General features: G+C 39.3%; 1 protein-coding gene across 3 annotated transcripts; it reads left to right on the top strand.

Annotated features, from left to right (window-relative positions):
* The first annotated feature begins 281 nt into the window (after positions 1 to 281).
* On the top strand, positions 282 to 13,280 carry LOC18430871 (Radical SAM superfamily protein). Of its 3 annotated transcripts, none has more exons than XM_088852835.1 (9): positions 282 to 629; positions 771 to 1,449; positions 1,597 to 1,827; positions 2,584 to 2,694; positions 2,845 to 2,979; positions 5,471 to 5,575; positions 10,428 to 10,597; positions 10,750 to 10,849; positions 12,783 to 13,280. In XM_088852835.1, the coding sequence occupies exons 4-9, from the start codon at positions 2,611 to 2,613 to the stop codon at positions 13,032 to 13,034; spliced, it is 846 nt and encodes a 281-aa protein (XP_088708961.1). In that variant the 5' UTR covers positions 282 to 629; positions 771 to 1,449; positions 1,597 to 1,827; positions 2,584 to 2,610; the 3' UTR covers positions 13,035 to 13,280. The 3 variants fall into 3 exon arrangements, with proteins under 3 accessions (XP_088708961.1, XP_088708962.1, XP_006841076.3); XM_088852836.1 differs by having other exon boundaries at positions 1,560 to 1,827; XM_006841013.4 differs by lacking the exon at positions 1,597 to 1,827 and having other exon boundaries at positions 771 to 933.
* The last annotated feature ends 6,567 nt before the right edge of the window (positions 13,281 to 19,847 follow it).

Genomic DNA, 19,847 nt, shown 5'->3' with positions numbered 1-19,847 from the left:
AGTAGAAATGCGGTACAGCCCGCATGAAACAATTTTTCTACAAAAAAAAAATATATATATATATTGCGGATGGATGTATAGGAAGTTAAAATTGGGATAATCTATAATTTTCCCTAATTTTAATATGGGTGGGCCACCGTTGGGTGACAATTGACTTCTTTCAACTACAATATGGATGTCGAGTGCGTCAACGGACGCAATTGTAGTAGTACGTCCCCTGACACACCATTTACTTTGCCGTCCCTCGTTTAAAACCGGACAAGGTTAGCATGCGAGTCTCATATCAACTTTTCCCGAGAACTCTCTCTGCAACGATGTTTTTTTACTCTGTTTTTTATCCAGGAATGCTCGCAAGTAAATTTGGGAAAGAAGGAAGCAAAACCACCTTCATTTCTCTCTCTAAAAGCTTTCTTATCTCCCCATCATAGAGAAAGAAGCCTGAGAAGCAAATTTGAAGGAGGAGGGATTGGAGGCCCAATTTCATCTCTCTCTCTCATGGCCCAAGCATCAATTCAAAAGCGGAAAGAAGTTGAAACCATGGCTGTGCACTCTATATTTGATGCAGGAGTGCTAAGAAATGAATTTGAAAAGGCAGGAATCAGTCACAAGTTCATTCCTCTCATATGGAAGTAAGCAAAAGCAAAACCCATCTCTACTCTTTTTCAAGATGTTATTTTTATTTACAGTTCTATCTTATTGCCTTTTCTTAGAACCTAATTGTAATTATCCATGATTTTTTATGATTTACAAGGAGTTCTCATAATTTGCAGGTACATTCTCCATAATCCTGGCTGCCAAGCTCATGAGGTCCCTTCCTTGCCATCTATTGCTTATCCTTTGCTGAGTTCCAAGTTTAAATCCATGACTTCCACTCTTGCATCAGTTGTGGATTCCAGTGATAGAGTTACAACAAAGTTGCTTATCGAGTTACAAGTATTGGGTTTCATTTATTCTTGCTCATTATCTTCTCTTTTTCGTAATTTGATTCTTGCGCGTGTGGGCTATGTGGATATGATCAATTTGCATATGTTGGGATTTTTTTTCTAATTTACTGCAAGTATTTTATTTTTGTTTGTGGAACTATTAACTCCTGGTCTCCAAAAGCACGGTAATCCCCTATCCCTTCAAACTGGTAATCACTCTGTCAATTGTCAATGTGAAGTCTTGGCTGTCTTGGCATAATGAGGTCAACAAAATTGTAAGTCTAGATCATATTTAGTTTGGGAAAGTAAATCCTTATCTGGCAATGCTGCCTGAGTCCCACAAATTGGTTTGGAAACCCTAAACAAATCTAATTCCAGTTTTCAGGGTGAAGAAGTGATAAATCATAGTTATTTTTGGGAACTCTTGTTGCTAAAAGTTTAAGGCAGTCCCTGATCTCTCCTTTGGCAGGCTCCATTGTGGGGCCTAGAAAATGCATTGCGAGATAAATTCTGGGTCTTCAATAAGGTAACTTTTTTGTATTCTATACCACATTTAAAAGAAATCTCGAGCATCAAAATCATTCAGTAATTTTTGAAGTTCATGTTATTTTTAAATATTTCCTTATTTTTTAATAGTTGTTGTATGATCCCCCCCTTGGCTCTCCCTAACTAGGGAGCTTTGGCAAGCAACAATTTCCTTCCCGCAGTCTCGCTCCTGCTTCCAAAACTATGACCCTCAGAATGTCTAGAATCTCAGTTCTCATGGGAAACCAATGTCCAAGATCTGGTGACTTTGAGATGCACCCTAAGGAGGAGAAAAAGTGGAAGCCCTAGATCTCCTTCAATCTGGATGAGATTACTTAGGCCAAGGTCTTGTCCAAAGTGCTAACCAAGTTTTACGCCTGTAAGTTTTGAAGGTCATGAATGCCTTCCACCTTGCGAATGAGAGTAATGGAAGTGAAATTCATTTCTTATGTGAGCTTGAAAACTAATGGGCAATCTAAATTTCTTTATGGCCATGTTATCATTACCTGCAGTATCGTGATTATTGAGGACCCATTTATTTAAATTGTTTATGCATAGGAATTGCTGAAAGATACATATAGCAGGTGTTGATCTTTCATAGTTTGACACTATTGGCCAATCCGCTTCAATATAACATGATAATAATACATCCTGGTGTCAACATTGAATGGTTTTGATAGTTTCAGAAAAAAACATTGAATGGTTTTCACTATCTTCAGGTTTTTCCCCCCTGCTGAGGTTTTTCATCTCACCTTTGCATCGTTGTAGTGTTTTTTCTTTTCTTATAAAAAGAAATCTTGTTAATTTGAAGTTAATTATTCTGTTTTCCATGTGAATTCTCTTTTTCTTGAGTTCTTTTGGATTTTTAAAATAGTTTAAAAAATTAGAAGATTACTCTAATTGAAAGAAAGTAAAGTGGCATTGATGATTCAAATGATTCAGTACTTCCTCTAGGAATGCATTCTCATGCATCATGAAAAAATTGAGATGCTGCTCATTAAGCACTTCCACTCTTCAAGCCCATACACTGTCTTGTGTTTCAACAAAGTCCAAGTTTAATCTTGTTTTGAAGTTTGTCGATGTTTCCCATTATACGTTACAAAGACCAAATGCATGTTTTTCCCCTTATTGGCAGAGTGGCTCCTTTGTTGAAGCTGTTATTATGAGATATGACACACGACTTGGGAGATATGGCGGTAATCCTCGTCCTGGAGGTCCAAGGTCAACTCTATGCATATCATCCCAGGTATCATATACTCCGATATCCACTTGCCCTTGTAATACTTTGTGTTTAGAGGACCGCTTGCACTAGGTTTATTTGTCTCTTCCCCGATGATTTAGTGTGATGCTGGTTCTGGTTTAAAATACATTTCTACTCATTTGTTTGTGGATCTAGGTGGGCTGCAAAATGGGTTGCACATTTTGTGCTACAGGGAGCATGGGATTTAAAAGCAACCTCTCGTCAGGGGAGATAGTGGAGCAATTAGTCCATGCCTCAAGCTTTTCAGACATCCGCAATATTGTTTTCATGGTAATATTCATTTATCTGAGTAATATCTATCTGTTTGAGCTGCTGCTTGGATCCCGCTTTATTAATTGTGATTATTTCATTGGTGAATCTTGTAATGTGTTCATATAATTTTAGTAGTTTATATGATACTAGCCATTGTTTTAAAATGTGGCCACATGATGCATTATTCAGCTTGAAGCACATCTCTCCAAGCCGCATATGCAGCAAAACGTGATGCTTCCGCATGTGTGGCGTATCACCCGCATATGTGGGTGCATCACGAGTGATGCGTCAGCGCTCGCATATATACTCTGTGCTCTTTGGCTGGAAAATAAGCCCACGAGCATGGGCAAAATACACATTAGTGCCATTTAACATGGTTCTTAGGTGATTAAAAACCAAAAATTTTCAACTTTTGATTTTTTTCTCTTGTGTCCAACATTTTTGAAAAAATTGAGAGATTCTTTTGATTATCCCTTGAGATTGTTTTGGGCATTATTTGGAAGGTATTTGGGCAAACATTCACAAACTAATCGAGGGTTTTTCCAAGGGCTGAGCAGAAATTGAAACTTATTTGGGTTGTTTAGTAAGAGTTTCATTTCCTAATCCCGTTCTCTAGGCAATGCCTTCATCATTTTCAACTAACAAGGAGCCAGCATGGAAGTATGCTAAACTCAAGAATCCTAAGGATTGAAATTATGTTATTTGTACTCTATGTGGGATACTTAAAAGAAGCACCTAGCTGGTATTACCTGGAATGTTTTAATGCATGCCCCCAAGCAAACACATGAGAGTGGATGAGAGACTGTCAGGGACTCAAAATCTCAGATAGCTAATATTATTAGATATTGAATAAACTAAAATACCTACTATCACAAAAATCGCATTTGTGTTTTTGTGTGCATTATTATATTGTTTATGATAATCTATAAATTCATTGACTGCACTAGAGGTGATGTGCCCGCATTGGGACTGCATTGTGGCATCGGACCCCTAACTGCATTGGGTCTGCATCCTGCATTTTAAAGCATTGATATCAGCCTTGTTTTCTCAGTTTGTGGTGTGAATAAGTTTTTGCTGTTTTGTGTTTAATGAAATGGCATGCATGTTAGTTTGCTTTCAATAAGAAGTAGCATCCCCCAAATTTTCTTTCCTGAATTTGTTTACTGATATCCATTAATTAATAGCAGTGGTATTGGGTGTCCAATTTCCTTAGCAATTTGATGATATCAGATGGAGCTGGACTTATTTTTTTATAATTGTACATAACAAAATGAAATGAATCAAATTGGTCCAAGTGGATCTTGTTTGTTGAATCAACAGATTTTATAATCTAAAGTTATTTCCACAGCTTATGGATTTAGCCTCCAATACAGATTGGGTGCCAAAACTGTATTTGATAGCACTACATGCAATCACTTGAGAGCATACTGGCTTCATCATTGATCAATTGCTTAAAAACTATTGCAAGAATATCTTATCTGTGGTAGCATCTTTCATTGCCACTGGTATTCGTAGTCTTGAAGGTTGAAGCAACTTACACTTGCTGTGTAAAGTGTTTTTGCATAATTTAGTGAATGATAGTGAATGAGTGAAGAGTTATGTTTATTTCCATATGATGAGCTAACTACTGGAAATATGAGTAATATAACAACTAAGTCATAAAAATAAGAAAAATTCCTAGATTCCTAATTTTTTAGTATAATGGAATAAGATTGAACTAATCGGCATGTGTTTCTTGTTGGCATTTAGTTTGTGCAGTACATTTATGATCAGTATAATCACTATATCACATGAACTTATTATCCCCTCTTATGTCATTGTGAATTTCTCTTGAGAATGTTTCGGATAGATAAGTTAATTTTCTTTTGGGTGATATTATCATAAAAAAACGAGTACGATTAACATCATAGAAACGGGCCATGGCATAGGTGACAGGGTGCCACACTGCGATGTCTTGGATTTGATTCCTCCAGGTCCCATTTACTTGACATTAAAAAAACAAACAAAGTATTATCTTAAATACCAATATTTAGAAGGAAATAGTTCATAGAAGGCGTCAACCTTATACGGTTGAAGTAAGGTGCACCTCAAGAATCCCTTGCAAGAGAGTGTTCTGATGTTGGAAAACCTCTAATTTGATCATCTCGGCCTCAAGTTGTATGGATACAAAGAAAAAAAAGAATCTCCTAAAAGTAATATCTATTGTAACAAATTATTTGGACCCTCTATTTTTCCAGATTTTCAAAGTTTTATAGATCTGCTCTCTATTTTTGAAATTTTAAATTTCGTAGCTAGGAATAAAAATAGATTTTTCAAGCCATCATAAGGTTCATGACATTAGAACTACATTCCAGACACAATTTAGAGGTACGCCTTGGTTCTACATTATAATGAGGGGCACCTTATACAATTATTACGTTATTTAGAATTTTTGTTTCAAAACTAGCATGCTTGAAGAGATTTGAGGGAATCTTTACGATTCTTGACAAGTTTAGTGGTGGAACTGCAGGGAATGGGAGAGCCACTGAACAACTATGCAGCTGTTGTGGAGGCTGTCCAAGCCATGACAGGAAGCTGTTTTCGGTTATCTCCAAAGAGAATTACAATATCAACTGTAGGAGTTCTGAAGTTGGTCTTTATTGCTGAATTAATATTTCTTTAAGATTTTGAATTTTCGCATTGAATTCTTCTAAGAGGTGCTTTTCAAGGTTTGCTACTCCTTGTTCTTGACTTTTAAGGCCTTCTGCGGATCTTAATAATTTTTGCCAAAGGGATAGAAAATTATGCTCTTTTTTGGGTATTCATCATCATCATCATCACTATTCGTATTATTATGTCTGTTTTTAAAAATTTATTTTGCAATGCCATCTCCTGATTCTTTTTTTTTTCTATTTTGGAAACTGTTGACTATAGTATATTGTATTGAGTAGAAAGGAAATAAAAAGTATCAAAAAATAGGCACCCCACAGGCCAAGAGCTCTATACAAAAATGGCATCCCTACAATTGGGGGCTCTATACAAAAAAATAGCAACCCCAAAGAATGGGACTCTGTTCAAGAGCACCACACAGGTTTTACATTGTGCACACCACCCAAAACAAAGAGAGCGATGCTATAGATTTAGGTACCAAAAACGGTCAGGACACACAGGTTTTACATTGTGCATACCAACCAAAACAAAGAGAGCAATGCTATAGAGTTAGGTGCCAAAAACGGTCAGGGATGTGCAGTTGAGTGCCCCTTGTTTAGCTAGGGCGTCGGCCTCTGCATTTCCTTCCCGTCAGATATACTTCCATGTGATGACCATATCCCTACAAATGTGATAGATTTCATCGAAAATGTGTGCGAGAGTCCAGGGGCATGGTGCTGAGCCAAAGATCCATGCAATTACGTTCTTAGTGTCTCCTTCCACTATGATGAGGGTGAGGTTCAAAGAGGGGTTCCAGCTTTTGAGTCCCTCAAGGAGTGGTAGAGCCTCTGCCGATTGGGAATTGTGTATCCGATATGTTTGGAGTATGAGCTTAGGATCAGACCTTCATGGTCCTTGAGTAGGCCCCCAATACCTAAAGGGCCAGGGTTGCCGAGGGAGCGGCCACGAAGTATAATATCAATTGGCCTGGTTCAGGAGGTCTCCAACATGCAGCCCGGGATATGAGGGGTTTCCGTGAGAACAACAAGGCCTGCCAGTTGAGGAAAGCAGATTTCGGTGCTCGTTTGAAGTACTTGTTGTTGCAAGCCCAAAAGGTGACCTGGATTCTGATTTTGTCAAACATTTTACCTAGGGAGGACCTCTCTCCTCAGAATATTCTATTGTTTCTCTCAATCCAAATGACCCAGAGGGTAGCTGCTACGGAGGCTTTCCACAGGACAATGCCAGTTTTGGGCCACGGGAAGGGTTGCAGTGAACTAAAAGAGGAGGCAAATGGATTTAGGGGTGACCCATTGCCAGTTGAATAGGTGAAGTAAGGAGCCCCAGATAGCGCAGGCCACCAGGCGGTGAATGAATAGGTGGGCCTTCCTCTCTTCTTCATTGGTGCACATGAGGCATCTATTAGGAATGGGCAATCCTCTTCGTTGCAATTGGTCTACCATGAGGGCTCTTTCAGACAGGGCTAACCAATTGAGCACTTGGATCTTGGGAGGTGCTATGGAGGACCATGCCTTGGCTGTGATGGAAGTATGAGAGAGGGGGAAGGTGGGGGTTGCATGAGCTTGAGGTAGAAAGAAGAGACAGTCAAGGTTCCCGATGGAGAGGGGCACCGTATAATCTGGTCCGGACAGAGGGAGAAATGAAGATGGAGTGGAGGATGGGATGGAGATTGAGAAAGTCGGCACATTTGATGTCAGAGAGAGGTCTTTTAAAGATTTCCAAACTCGAGATGGGCCAGAAATGGTGAAGTAGTCCGCCACAGTAGCAGGCCAAGCAGAAAAAGGGAAAGGGAAGAGGGGTGTGACCAAACCAAAAGTCCGACCAGAAACGCACCCTTCTGCCCTATCTGGGATGGAATCGAATGTTGGCTCTGAACAGGATTACAAAAAGGAGTTCCACACACCTGATGAGTTGTTGTAGGTTCTGCAATTAGGCACCTATTCGGAGGGTTGGAGACGGTATTTGTGCCGAGCATCCAAAGGTGGTTATCTTGTGTGGTTAGGCATGACCACCACTTGCCTAGGAGCGCTGTATTGTGAATTTTTGGGCTGCGAATTCCTAGTCTTCCAAGGCTTTTCGAGGAGCAGACCTTTTTCCAAGATATAAGGTGAAATCTCCTTTGCTCCCTCTCCCCCGACCAAAGAAAGTTCCTAATAAGTTTTTCGAGATGGTAGATTACTGTCACCGGCATGCGGAACAAAGACATCTGGTAGATGGGGATGTTGTCCAGAGTGGTTTTAATGATGGTGAGTCTTCCTGTCAGGGAAAGGAAATGACCCTTCCAACTGGCCAGTTTGCGATCAAACTTGTCGATGATGTGTGCAGTGTGCCCACTGCCTAATCTTGGGTTTTGCAAAGAGGCAAGCCTAGGTAATTGGTTGGCAGCCTATTGATCTGGCAGCCCCATCTCTCGGCAAATTGCAAGGTATCTTGAGGGTAAAGAGCCACCCTAAACATCTTGGACTTGGCCATGTTAACTTTGATTGGAGTAGGGAGTCTACCTCTTGATTGGAGGCCCTGCAGAAAATGAGGTTATTATCCGCATATTGGAGGTGGGTGATGATTGGGCCTCGAGGCCCACTTTTAAAACCATGAAGCAGACCTGCCTGAAACATTAGGGAGAGTGATTGGGGGCCCTGCAGAAAACGAGATTGTCATTCGCATATTGGAGCTGGGTGATGATTGGGCCTCGAGTCTACCTCCTGACTGGAGGCCCTGCAGAAAACGAGGTTATCATCCGCATATTGGAGGTGGGTGATGATTGGGCCTCGAGGCCCACTTTTAAAAACATCAAGCAGACCTGGCTGAAACATTCAGGAGAGTGATTGGCTGAAAACCGCAGCAGCAATGGCAAATAGCAATATGGATAGGGGGTCGCCTCGTCTCAACCCCTTAGAGGAGCGAAAGTATCCTTTGGGAGAACCATTAATAAGGACGGGGAAAGAGGAGCTGGAGATACGGCCTTTGATCCAGGCCTGCCACAGGTTGCCAAAACTCATCCTTGCATGAGTTTCGTCGAGAAGAGCCCAATCAATGTGATCATAAGCCCTTTCCCAATCGAGCTTAATAATCAGGCCTGGGGATTTGGAAGAGTGCCTATAATGGATACACTCGTGAGCAACTAGTACTTTGTCAAGGATCTGACAATCCTTAAACAAAGGCACCTTATTGAAGGGAGATGAGTGGGGAAAGCACCTCTTTTAAACGAGTGACGAGGACCTTGGATAAGATGTTATAGGTACTGTTGATGAGGCTTATGGGGCAGAAGTCCTTAATTTACTTTGCCCCTTCAACTTTAGGGATGAGTGCAATGAAGGAAGTGTTCATGGCTCTATAGACGATACCCTCTTGTGAAATTCTCCAAAGAAAGAAAGGAAATCAGGTCTAAAGGAATTCCAGAAGGTTTGGAATATAGTGATGGGGAAGCCATCGGGGCCTGGAACTTGGTCCTGTCCCAAAGCCTTTACAGCAGAGAGGATTTCGTCCTCGGAAAAAGGACGTTCCACCTGGGAGGACTGTTCTTGGGGGAGAGAGGGGAAAGACGGGTCTGCCATAGAGGCCCCTAGGGGCTGAGAAGAGATTCCATAAGTAATCTATGATAGTTTGCTCTACCAGTTTAGGTTCCTCAAAAATATGGTCATGAACCTTGATGTGGGTGATCGTATTGCTGCGTCTTCTACGGTTGGGTGTTCTGTGGAAGAATGTTGTGTTGAGATCCCCGAATTTGAGCCATTTCACTCAGGACCTTTGGAGCCAGAAAATTTCCTCTTTCTTGAGGATAAAATTGTAGTCGAGCTTGAGTTGGGTCCTCTGGAGGAATTCAATATTTGAAAGAGTCCTATGCCCCTCCAAGTTGTCCCATGCCTGAAAGGTATTTATCTCTGATCCACCCTGACCCGGACCTGACATGACCTGTTGCCACCCTTTTTTTTGGGCATTTGTCTTTGCTGTTGCTCGCGCTGACCTCATCACACAGTGCACATTCATCCCCACACTTATGGGTTATCTTTGGCCCAAAGTTAACCAAGATCTTGGATATTGCTTCGATGGTGGTCTCCCTTGTGCTGTATATTTATCTACAATTGGAAAATCCTCTGTACATGTCACATTTAGGTTAACGCTAATCCTATGCCCCTGATTGGCTGCCTGCTTCAAAATTAGTCCTATCCGTTATACACACACACACAAAACGGGTCTAGTCAACCTTGACCTGACCAATTAGGTCCACGTCAAACCTGGACCCAGGCCCTGTCGGATCCAAAATCAAGTGGACCTAGACTTGACCCAACAGGTCCAGCAGGTGGCTCCAGATCTGGACCTGGTGGGTTGACTTGATTTGTTTTAACACCCCTTCTATAATACCATGCTTTCCCTACCAAAAGGTTTCTCAATACACGATGTTGAGATGTCATATTAATTTGTGATCTTTGTTGAGGTTCTTTTAACTTAGATGGAAATTAAGTTCGGAGAAGTCAATTAGACATACCAAGTCACCAAGTCTTTGGTTGACTCGCCCAGATGACCAAATTCTACTAATTCTTGGCCCTTCTGTTTTTGTTTATAAATGTTCACAGCTTTTCTTATTCTTACACGTGCATGCACCATGCGCATTTGAGTGCACACACACACACAGTCCAGGTTGAACTTTCCAAACTCCAATTCTACTTAGATGCTTTATAGTTCTTGTTATGATCCATTCTAGTCTCATATTGCTCGTTGATGCCATATGAACGCTTTTTTATTCATGTGTGTTTTTCCATGTCTGCAAGGGTGTAGTGTTCATTCTTGATTCAATATTTATGTTTTCCTTTTTTAAGGTTGGGATTATCCATGCTATTAACAAGCTGAAAGATGACCTACCAAACGTAAACTTGGCTGTCTCTCTTCATGCTCCAATACAAGATATCCGTTGTCAAATTATGCCCGCAGCTCGTGCTTTTCCCTTAGGCAGACTCGTGGATAACTTACGACTCTATCAAGAGAACAGGTGGGCCTGACATTATTCATCACTAGTATCTTGTGGTAAACAATGTGACAAATGCCAGAAAGAATCCTTATTTTAATTTTTCTTGAATTTCTTAAGAAATAATTTATTTCTTAAACTCATCTTGAAACATTGTTTATTTTTTACATTTTTAGCCAAAGGAAAATCTTGATCGAGTATATCATGCTCGATGGGGTGAATGATGAAGAGCAGCATGCTCACCAGCTTGGCCAGTTGCTTAAGATGCTAGTAGTGGTGAGCTTTTACACTTTATACGATTGAACTATAAGTTAAATCATCAATAAATCACAGTTGATTTATGAAATACCCTGCCTGATTTTATTTTTATTTTTGATTTTGATTTCGGTGTAATTGCTATAGTTATTCATAGCTCGAGACATTACATTTTCTCATATCCACTTTAATGAGTTTAGACACTCCTTGATCATCTCTTTTTCAGATGTAATTTGCTCACTTGCATATTCTCTGGTTCTGTTATTTTTGTCAACCTCTTATCTGTACCATTTTTCTTATGAAGTGTGAACATTAGTTTTTTTATAAATGACCCAAACACTTCATACTCCTTGTACAAAGTGGCTTTGCAGGTTTTGAATTATTTTTGGAGAAATTTAGGTTCATGACACCCCAAAAAACCATTACTATGACGCCACCATCACCACCACCCCCCCTTCCCCCCCCTCCCCAATCCCCTCACCCCCAAAAAAAAGCATTTGATTTGCACTCATACTCTTTTTTCAAGGTCGGAAGTTAATAATTGAAGTCAACTTCGGACCTTCGAGGTTCAAGTTTGTTCTGAACCTCAACTTTAAGCCTTCGAGGTTCAAGTTTGTTCTGAACCTCAACTTTAAGCCTTCAAGGTCCAAGTTTGTTCTGAACCTCAACTTTAAGCCTTCAAGGTCCGAAGATGTTCTAGTGTTCTAACTTTTACTTCAGACTTTCAAGGTTTGAAGTTGTTCCAATGCCGTTGTTTGTTGCATTGACAATGCATGGAGTGGTAGTTGTCCTCTTCTCATCCCATAAGGCGGGGACAAAAATGTTAGGTGGCTCCCAAAGGCAACCAAGAACTTGTTTCCACATAATACTTGGAAGCAAGGTTGGCTCTCAGAATCTTGTAACCCAAATTTGTCCTAGATGGAGCCAAAACCGAGCTATGGGTTACCTGAACCAGGCTTGGCAAGATTTTAGGGCCTCGCCTGAGTATCTTTAGCCTTGGCAAATCCCTTTTAAGCCCTTAATGAGAAAGAGGAGAAAAAACAATGCTAAATACTACTTAATATCACTTGAGGCATTGGAGGCACAAAAATTATGCGCATGCATGGAGAAAAATAGGGTGATGATATCTATCACGTTTTAGCTGCTATTATGAAAGTAGCAACTAGTAACTTCTTTAATAGATTAATACTTGTTTTTTTTTTGGTAATTTACTTGGGATGTGATAGATTTGATCAGAAGTATTGGTGTTTCCAGCAACTTAATGAATGTTATCTAATTTTTTATGTGTCTTTCATGAGATGGCATCTAACAACCTCGGACCTTCATGGTCCGAAGTTGAGGTTGGAACATTGGGACATATTTGGGCCTTGAAGGTTCAAAGTTGAGATTTGAAACAACTTCGGACCTTGAAGATCTACTGTTAAAGTTTGGAAGAACTCCGAAAAACTTCGAACCTTGAAGATCTGCAGTTAAAGTTTGGAAGAACTCCGAACCTTCAAGGTCTAAAATATGTTAAAAGAAGAGCTTCTCAGATCTTGAGATATGAAGCTAGACAATTTGGTTAAACTTTGGACTTTGAAAGTCTGAAGTAGACCGAAGTATGGACAATTTGGGAAAAACTAAAAAAAAAGGTATGAACGTAAATCAAACTTTGTGGGTGGTTTTTTATAATAACGGTTTTTTTTTTTTTTGGGGGTGGGGGAAGGGTGAGCAAGAAATTTTTGTATTTTTACTTTGAAGTGTGAAAAGGATTGCGCACAATCTTATTTATGAAGCAGAACTATTTTATTCAGCTTTCTTTGTTTTTTATTCTCATCATATTTAATTTTTTTCACAGCTTCATGCCCTTTATTTGTGTTATGAAAATTTCATTTTTCTTCCTATACAGTTTTAGGAAACAGTTAATATGCCAGTCTCCTATCTTTGGCTATTCACAGTTTGTATCGTGAAGCAGGTTGTGAACTTGATACCCTTCAATCCCATTGGCAGTCTAAGCTGTTACAACGCAAGTAGTGAGCAAAACGTAAAAAAGTTTCAGAGAATCCTCAGAGGCGTGTATAACGTCAGGACAACGGTTCGTCGAGAAATGGGCCAAGATATAAGCGGCGCGTGTGGTCAGCTAGTGGTGAAACGTTCGGGAACCAAATTGGTAGAACATGTAAACAAATTAACAGATATCGAAGACTTATCAAGTCTGAAAATATAGGATTCATGCTGCATGTCTGGAGCCAAATAAGTAGGCTAGGTCCCTTGTGACGCCCTCAATTCTAACTCTTTTAACACTTGTTTTGTATTTTTTCTTTTCTTATTCATTCTGTTCTATGGAAACCTGATGTTTGTTTTGTATTTTTTCTTATCTTATTCATTCTGTTCTATGGAAACCTGGTGATTCTAACTCTTTTAACACTTGTTTTGTATTTTTTCTTTTCGTATTCATTCTGTTCTATGGAAACCTGATGTGTACTTTCTTCCAAATGTTAATTGTCAAAAAGAATGGGATTATATACATTAAGACCATTTATCTTTGATACAAGGTGATTATAATTCTTTACAACCATTTGATGTGAAATTTGAGAGCTTTGATGAGTTACAAAGTTCAAGAAAATTTCGTTTGAAGATTGAGCTTGATCAATATAATAATTGCAGCCACCCAAATTCACATGCTATGGTCAAGATTAATGTGACCACTTTGTACCAAAAGTATATGGTTACTTTCCCAAAAGAATTTATGTTATATTGTGCATAAAAATCTTGATTAGGTCACCTCCTAAGAGAATAAAAAAATATGCTTATCTATTATGAAAACATTGAAGAGAAGCACTGTCCTGTCCCTTTTAGAATGTTTTTATGTTATAAAATGGAGATAGAGAGCAAAAGCATGATAAACCCTTAGTTCTATGTATACCACGTTGTAAGTAATCTAATTGAGATTTTGCCGAATTAGCAATGCCAAGAGATATTCTGCTCCTTTGGGAGTGTATCGTTCGTGTACTCCCTAGGGTAAAACCCTTGGTAGGATTAATTTTAGGTGTTCTAATTTTGGGGATATAACCCCGTCAACAAATAGATTGAGCTCAACAATTTATTTTTTCTAATTGCACTCTCTAAGAACTTGAGAAATAATGGCATTTATTTTTTATAATTGCACTCTCTAAGCACGTGAGAAAATAATGGCTTAAGACCGAATAGAAACTATCCAATTTTTAGAGCTAAAGTGTTGGAAAACTAAATTTTCAAATTTTTTTTCTTGAAAATAATCATCTAGTGATTGTGAGGTAGTTTCCAATATTTCAAATTGAAAATATCCTCCTACATAGGTCATTTGACTGACAAATTTTTTTTTTGAAAATAATCATCTAACGATTGTGAGGTAGTTTCCAACCAATATTTCAAATTGAAAATATCCTCCTACATAGGTCATCGGACTGAGGGAGTAGTAAACTATGATCCTGATGAGGCATACTATATGTGCCCATTTCAGCTGCATTAAATTTTTACCAGGAAAAAATTAAAATTTGGTTCTATTCAATTTCCGTCCCCTTCGAAAATCTATCTTAAGAGATGAATTTTGCGTCCAAATTTTCATGTCAACAATCTCGTCCACTGCCATCATGAATTCGAAAAAAAGAAAGAAAAGGTATTTAATCTTTGAAAACAGCTTATTTCAAAAGAATTAAAATGAATAAAATCCAAAAATGGTCCAAAAGCAAAGATTTAAAATTACAGGTTGAAATTATGGACCTGTTTAGTTCCAGAATTCATCTCTAAGATGGACATTTGGTAGGAGACAGCATATGCACCAAAATCCCATCTTTGCTATTGGTAGTTTGTAAGAAGGGTTGTAATTTGACAATGTCTTAATGATACTGGCTCTTGCAAAATATAAGCGTAGTGAAGAGAAGTAAATCTCATCTGATAATGGGACATGAACAAGGAAACATGTAAAATAGCTCATAAGCAATGATATGAAACGGAAAATATGTTGGGAGCAGAGTGAGGGATAGAACTATATACGTGATTTTGTACGCATTTCCATCCTCACACCCAAATAATTGGGGACTGAAAAAATTCCGGCATTGAAAATTTTGCTGGAAATAAGGAGGGCTAACCACCTCACAAGCTAGAATATTAATCACAATCAGTACCATCAATGATGATGATGATACCTCGAACCCCAGCGAAGAAACCCTTTGGGCATGTCTGTTTCACAGTGTCACTCAATTTATCCTTCCCTCACGGCATTTTGATCTTTAATGAGCCCCTCTCCTATAGGGTTACAAACCTCCTCCTCCTTCAAAACTATTTCTCCCTCCCCTGAATCCTCTTCCTTATCTACTTTAATCCTAAACTTGATAGCTGCGTACACCTTCGAGAGAGGTTCTTCTTCTTTCTCTATCTTTTTCTTTGCTTTGTACACCTTCGGGAGTGGTTCATTAAGGCCCACTGAGATACCTTCAAACATACCCTAGTGATCCTCCTCTGAATTATCCAACTGCATCTCTTGGTTGGTTGGTATCATCGACCCCTGTCATGGTCTTGGGGGAAGTTTTTTTGCAGAGGGAGAGGGAGAGGGAGAGGGAGAGGTGTAAAATGAAATGAAAACCAACTTTCCCATCAATAGAAAGGCAAGGCAGGATAGCATGGGCCAATGTATGTTCGAATGTTTTGTCTTAAGAGCTGAAATTCAATGTATGTTTTATCTTATGGGTGGGAAAGGAACCAATTAATGCAAAGTTTCGTGCATTCATTGAAATTTATGGATCATAAAGACTTTGCTCCCAAAACATCCATGCAATAGTCAACCTAATTGTGTTGATTTTCGTTCTTTTTTAAAAAAAAAATTTTTTTGGACCCCTTATGTATCATTGGATGATTATTTTAAAATAATTCATTTTTATTTGAGTTGTGGGAACTTATATCTCACATCCAAAAAAATGGATGGCGATGGTTTTTTTTTTAATCTTGAGCTATTATTTTTTTTAATGCAGTGGTTCGATAAATATAATTAAATTGGTATAGGAGTTGTACCCATCAAAGATGAAGCAGAAAAAAAAATGTTCATTTGTTGAATTTAACATGAGATGGTTTAGTCGAAAGTATACTCGTGACACGGAGTATAAAATATCATGTGTTGATAAAATTTAAAGTTGGTTTAAATATAGTGCATGGCATTGAATGCATTGAAACTTCATTAAATTCCACTTCGATATGCTGGAGTCGATATATTTCTTTTTAATAAATGCAACTTGGATATGATGGAAGACTATATCTTCCTAAAATCTTAAAACGAAATGAATTGATAAGAACAATATCTCTAAGTTATCTAAATGTATTAATCCTTTTTGTTCTAGATTGAACCTACGCAAAAATATACTTAGAATTTTGAATAATAAAATAGATTTTTGCAAACAAACCAGATTGCAAGCGGACCAGTCAAGAGTAGAGACTCAGGACTTCAGAATACTAAGTATAATAGACTGAATTCTAAAATCCTGCTGTGTTTTTTGTGTTTCAAACTTGAACGTGAAAGGCTAAACATTCACAACCAGTCAGTTAAATTTTAAAGTTAGAGAAAAGATCTTTGTTCAAATAAAGTAGACGAATATATGTCACTCACAACACTACAAATACTGTTAAAAAATGATGGATCCCATATATTTATAATCACATAGAACATTGGATAGCTTCCATTACTCCAAAACACTCGAAACCCCGGACATTCAAACTTCAAACAGACCAACGATCTCTCTGAAATAAAGAGGGCTAACCGCATCTCCAGGCAACCTCCTCACAAGCTAGAATATTAATTAATATCACTATAGGGGAGTGTGAAGAGAGAGCAAGAGGGAAAGAGAAATGACGGAGCGATAGGTCACGATGAATATACAGAGGGTAAGGGAGTGTGAAGGATAGAGAGTGAGAGGGATGAGAGGGTTGCGAGAGAGAAGTGAGATGGAGAGAGTGAAATGAGGGAGAGAGAGATCGAGAGAGAGAGGTCACGATGAACATAGTGAGAGTGGGAGTGTGAGAGATGCTGAGAGGGCGAGATAGTGGTGAGAGAGAAGAGAGATGGAGAGAGAGCAAGAGGGAGAGAGAGAGGTCACCATGAACATAAAAAGAGTGGGAGTGTGAAAGATGTGGAGTGAGAAGGATAAGAAGGCGAGACTGAAGAGAGAGAGGTGAGATGATGTGGAGTGAGAAGGATAAGAAGGCGAGACTGGTGAGAGAGAAATGAGATGGAGCGAGAGCAAACGGGTGAGTGAGAAATAAGGGAGAGAGAGAGAGAGGGCGAGTTTGAGACATGAAGGAGAGAAAGGGATGAGAGAAATACATGAGAGAGAGGATGTGGGTGAAATGTGGATGAGAAAAGCGTACGAGAGAGGAGGGGTGAGTTCAAGACTCTAAGACATGATGGAGAGAGAGAGAGAGAGATTACACTCATACATTGTTGTAACCCTCATTGTATGTGGCTGGTACCCCATTTACTGGATCCTACATCTGTCTGGGAACGCATTTATTAGGTTTATCCCCTGGCGAGGAGTCAAAGGGTATATTACTTTGTCCTAAAATATCGAAGGAGGAGCGGGATGCAGAGTTTGAGGCATAAAGGTTATTTAGGATTAAAAAAAGAAAACTTAGTGAGGACGTCTCTGAATTGATCTAACCTTATTCCCTTCAATATCGCAATCATCGAGGGCAGTGTCACAAACACAGAGCACTGCGAGAAAAGGGAAGGGCAAACTCTTAAATATGTTCAATGTTCGTGCAAGGGAGGATGTCAATACTGCTACAATACGCTGTTTTTTTTTTTTGCGCATGGCAACATTGCGAAGGGACCCAGGTTCCATAAAATGGTATCCGCAATAACTCACGCTCCAAAGGGGCATGCCCCACCCAAATATGAGAAGCTTCGGACAACTTTGCTTCATCAAGAGAGAAGCAGGATTGATTGGGAATCGAGAGCACTAAGGAATGAGTGGTCAACTTATGGAGTGTCTATTGTTTATGATGGATGGAGTAATATAAAAAATGAATCCCTTGTTAACATCATGGCCGTGTCTAGTGAAAAAGCCATGTTTGTGAATGATTATGAATGCTCAAACATCAAGAAAACTAATAAGAATATTGCAAATATTCTGTTAAGTGCATGAATCAGTTGTAACCGACAACGCTGCTAATTGCAGGGGTGCCGGAGTCATCCCCATATTTTTTGATCAGGTTGCTTGGCTCACACATTAAGCCTTCTTATAAAAGATGTTGTGAAAAAAAAGAGGAAAAACCCCTTCATTTCTTTTGTTAGAAATCATTGCAAGGAGGCAAAGAGGATAGTCAAGTACATTCGTAATCACAATAGATGTCTGTATATATTTAGGATTATTTCAAACCTTGAGCTTCTCAAAGCCAAAAAGACTAAATTTGGATTCCATTACATCATGTTGCAGCAGTTGATGGAAGTGAGGTTGTCCTTAATGTTTCATGTTGCAGCAGTTGATGGAAGTGAGGTTGTCCTTAATGTTCCTCGTGTTGGGTGAACATTGGGAGGGTGTTAAGCGAGGCCCATAAGATATTGTGCATGATGAAGTTCACAAAGTAATCATGGATGAATATTTTTGGACAAGCAACAAGAAAATGTGGCCAACATGGATGATCATAATGTTCACAGAAAGTGACAAAACTGTTGTGGGCAATGCATATGAGAAGATGAATACTATGTTGGGTGAGATAAATGTGGCCTTGTATGGTGATCCTGAATTGTACCAAAGAGTTAAGAGACTTGGTTGTGTCTTGATGGGTTTGGGTAAATCTTCCACTCCATTTGCTTGGCATTTCTTTTGAGTCCCAAGTATTACTCTCGAGAGTAGTTGACTACACCCACAACTGGTGGGGAGAAGAGGGTGAAGGCCCATTACAACATAGAGTTGTCATCTTATTACCATAAAGCTCTTGATATGATGATTGTACATGAAACAGAACGAGCTAATATGCGACAACAAATTAGGAATTTTGTTGGCAATAGAGGTGTTTTCTCCCTCTCAACATCAAGAGCTGACAGGGGCACAATGTCAGCAATTTTACAGTGGGACCTGTATGGAGGTGGGGCTCCAGAGTTGTGTTCATTAGCAGTAAGGGTCATCACAAACTGTTGATTCTTCATGTGTAAAAAGATGTTGCAGCACTTACATCTACATCCGCAGTGTGAAGAAACCGATTTAATCCAAATTGATTTGAGTCATCAGTCTATGTTCATTATAATAACAAGTTGCTTAACGGATTGCGGGGAGACTGTGAGACCAAGTACAAGAATTGGGATGCTCACCCTGAGGACGACCACCTCTAGGATGAAATGGAGGCTTTGATGGAATTAGAAGCAAGCCTAAATTCTCATGACACTTATCGTCTGTCTACTTCCCTCAAACTCCCAAGTCCTAATGTTCCTTTGGGAACTTCCCTCCCATTTGGGAACTTCCCTCCCACAAATAGATTTGGGGACCCCTCTGCTGCACAACCAAGCCCTGACACACCAGCAACTCCTCCAAGTCGAGGCCTCTCGCCACCATCTGTTGTGACACAAAAGCTCCATGCTGCTTGGAGGACCACTAAAAAATATAAAAAATCGTGGTGGTATTTGGATATTTCTCTCTTTTGTATTGTGGTTGTAAGGGCCGTAAAACACTTTTGGATCTCTCACTCTCATGTAATTGTAAAAGCTCTCCCTCTCTCCCCTTCACGTGGTTGTAATTGCACAACCATAATTTTGGACGTTGCTCTCTCTCACTCACTCTCTCTCCTTCATGTAGTAAAATCCTAATATCGGATGGTAAATTACAAAGCCAAGGTTTTGGACGCTTCTCTCTCTCCCTCCCTCCCCCCTGCCCTCCCTCCTACCTCCTACCTTCATTTTCCTTTTTAGAAAGCAATACTAACACCATAATTATTCATGTATATATAGTGTTGGGTGATATTTCTTTACACAACTATTTAGAATGTCATTATTTGATTAGTGAAATGATCTATCAAT

Source organism: Amborella trichopoda, chromosome 12, assembly GCF_054954075.1.
Source record: "Amborella trichopoda isolate Santa Cruz 75 chromosome 12, AtrichopodaSantaCruz75HAP2 v2.0, whole genome shotgun sequence".
Taxonomy (NCBI): domain Eukaryota; kingdom Viridiplantae; phylum Streptophyta; class Magnoliopsida; order Amborellales; family Amborellaceae; genus Amborella; species Amborella trichopoda.
The sequence above is the reverse complement of the archived record's forward strand: the minus strand, read 5'-3'. Positions and strand labels throughout refer to the sequence as shown.

Bases quoted from the DNA above. Each gene is read 5' to 3' on its own strand.
- LOC18430871 (XM_006841013.4), top strand. From the start codon at position 496: ATGGCCCAAGCATCAATTCAAAAGCGGAAAGAAGTTGAAACCATGGCT. The intron at 2,980-5,470 runs GTAATATTCATT...GTGGAACTGCAG, and splicing joins TCCGCAATATTGTTTTCATG to GGAATGGGAGAGCCACTGAA. The intron at 10,598-10,749 runs GTGGGCCTGACA...TTACATTTTTAG, and splicing joins CGACTCTATCAAGAGAACAG to CCAAAGGAAAATCTTGATCG.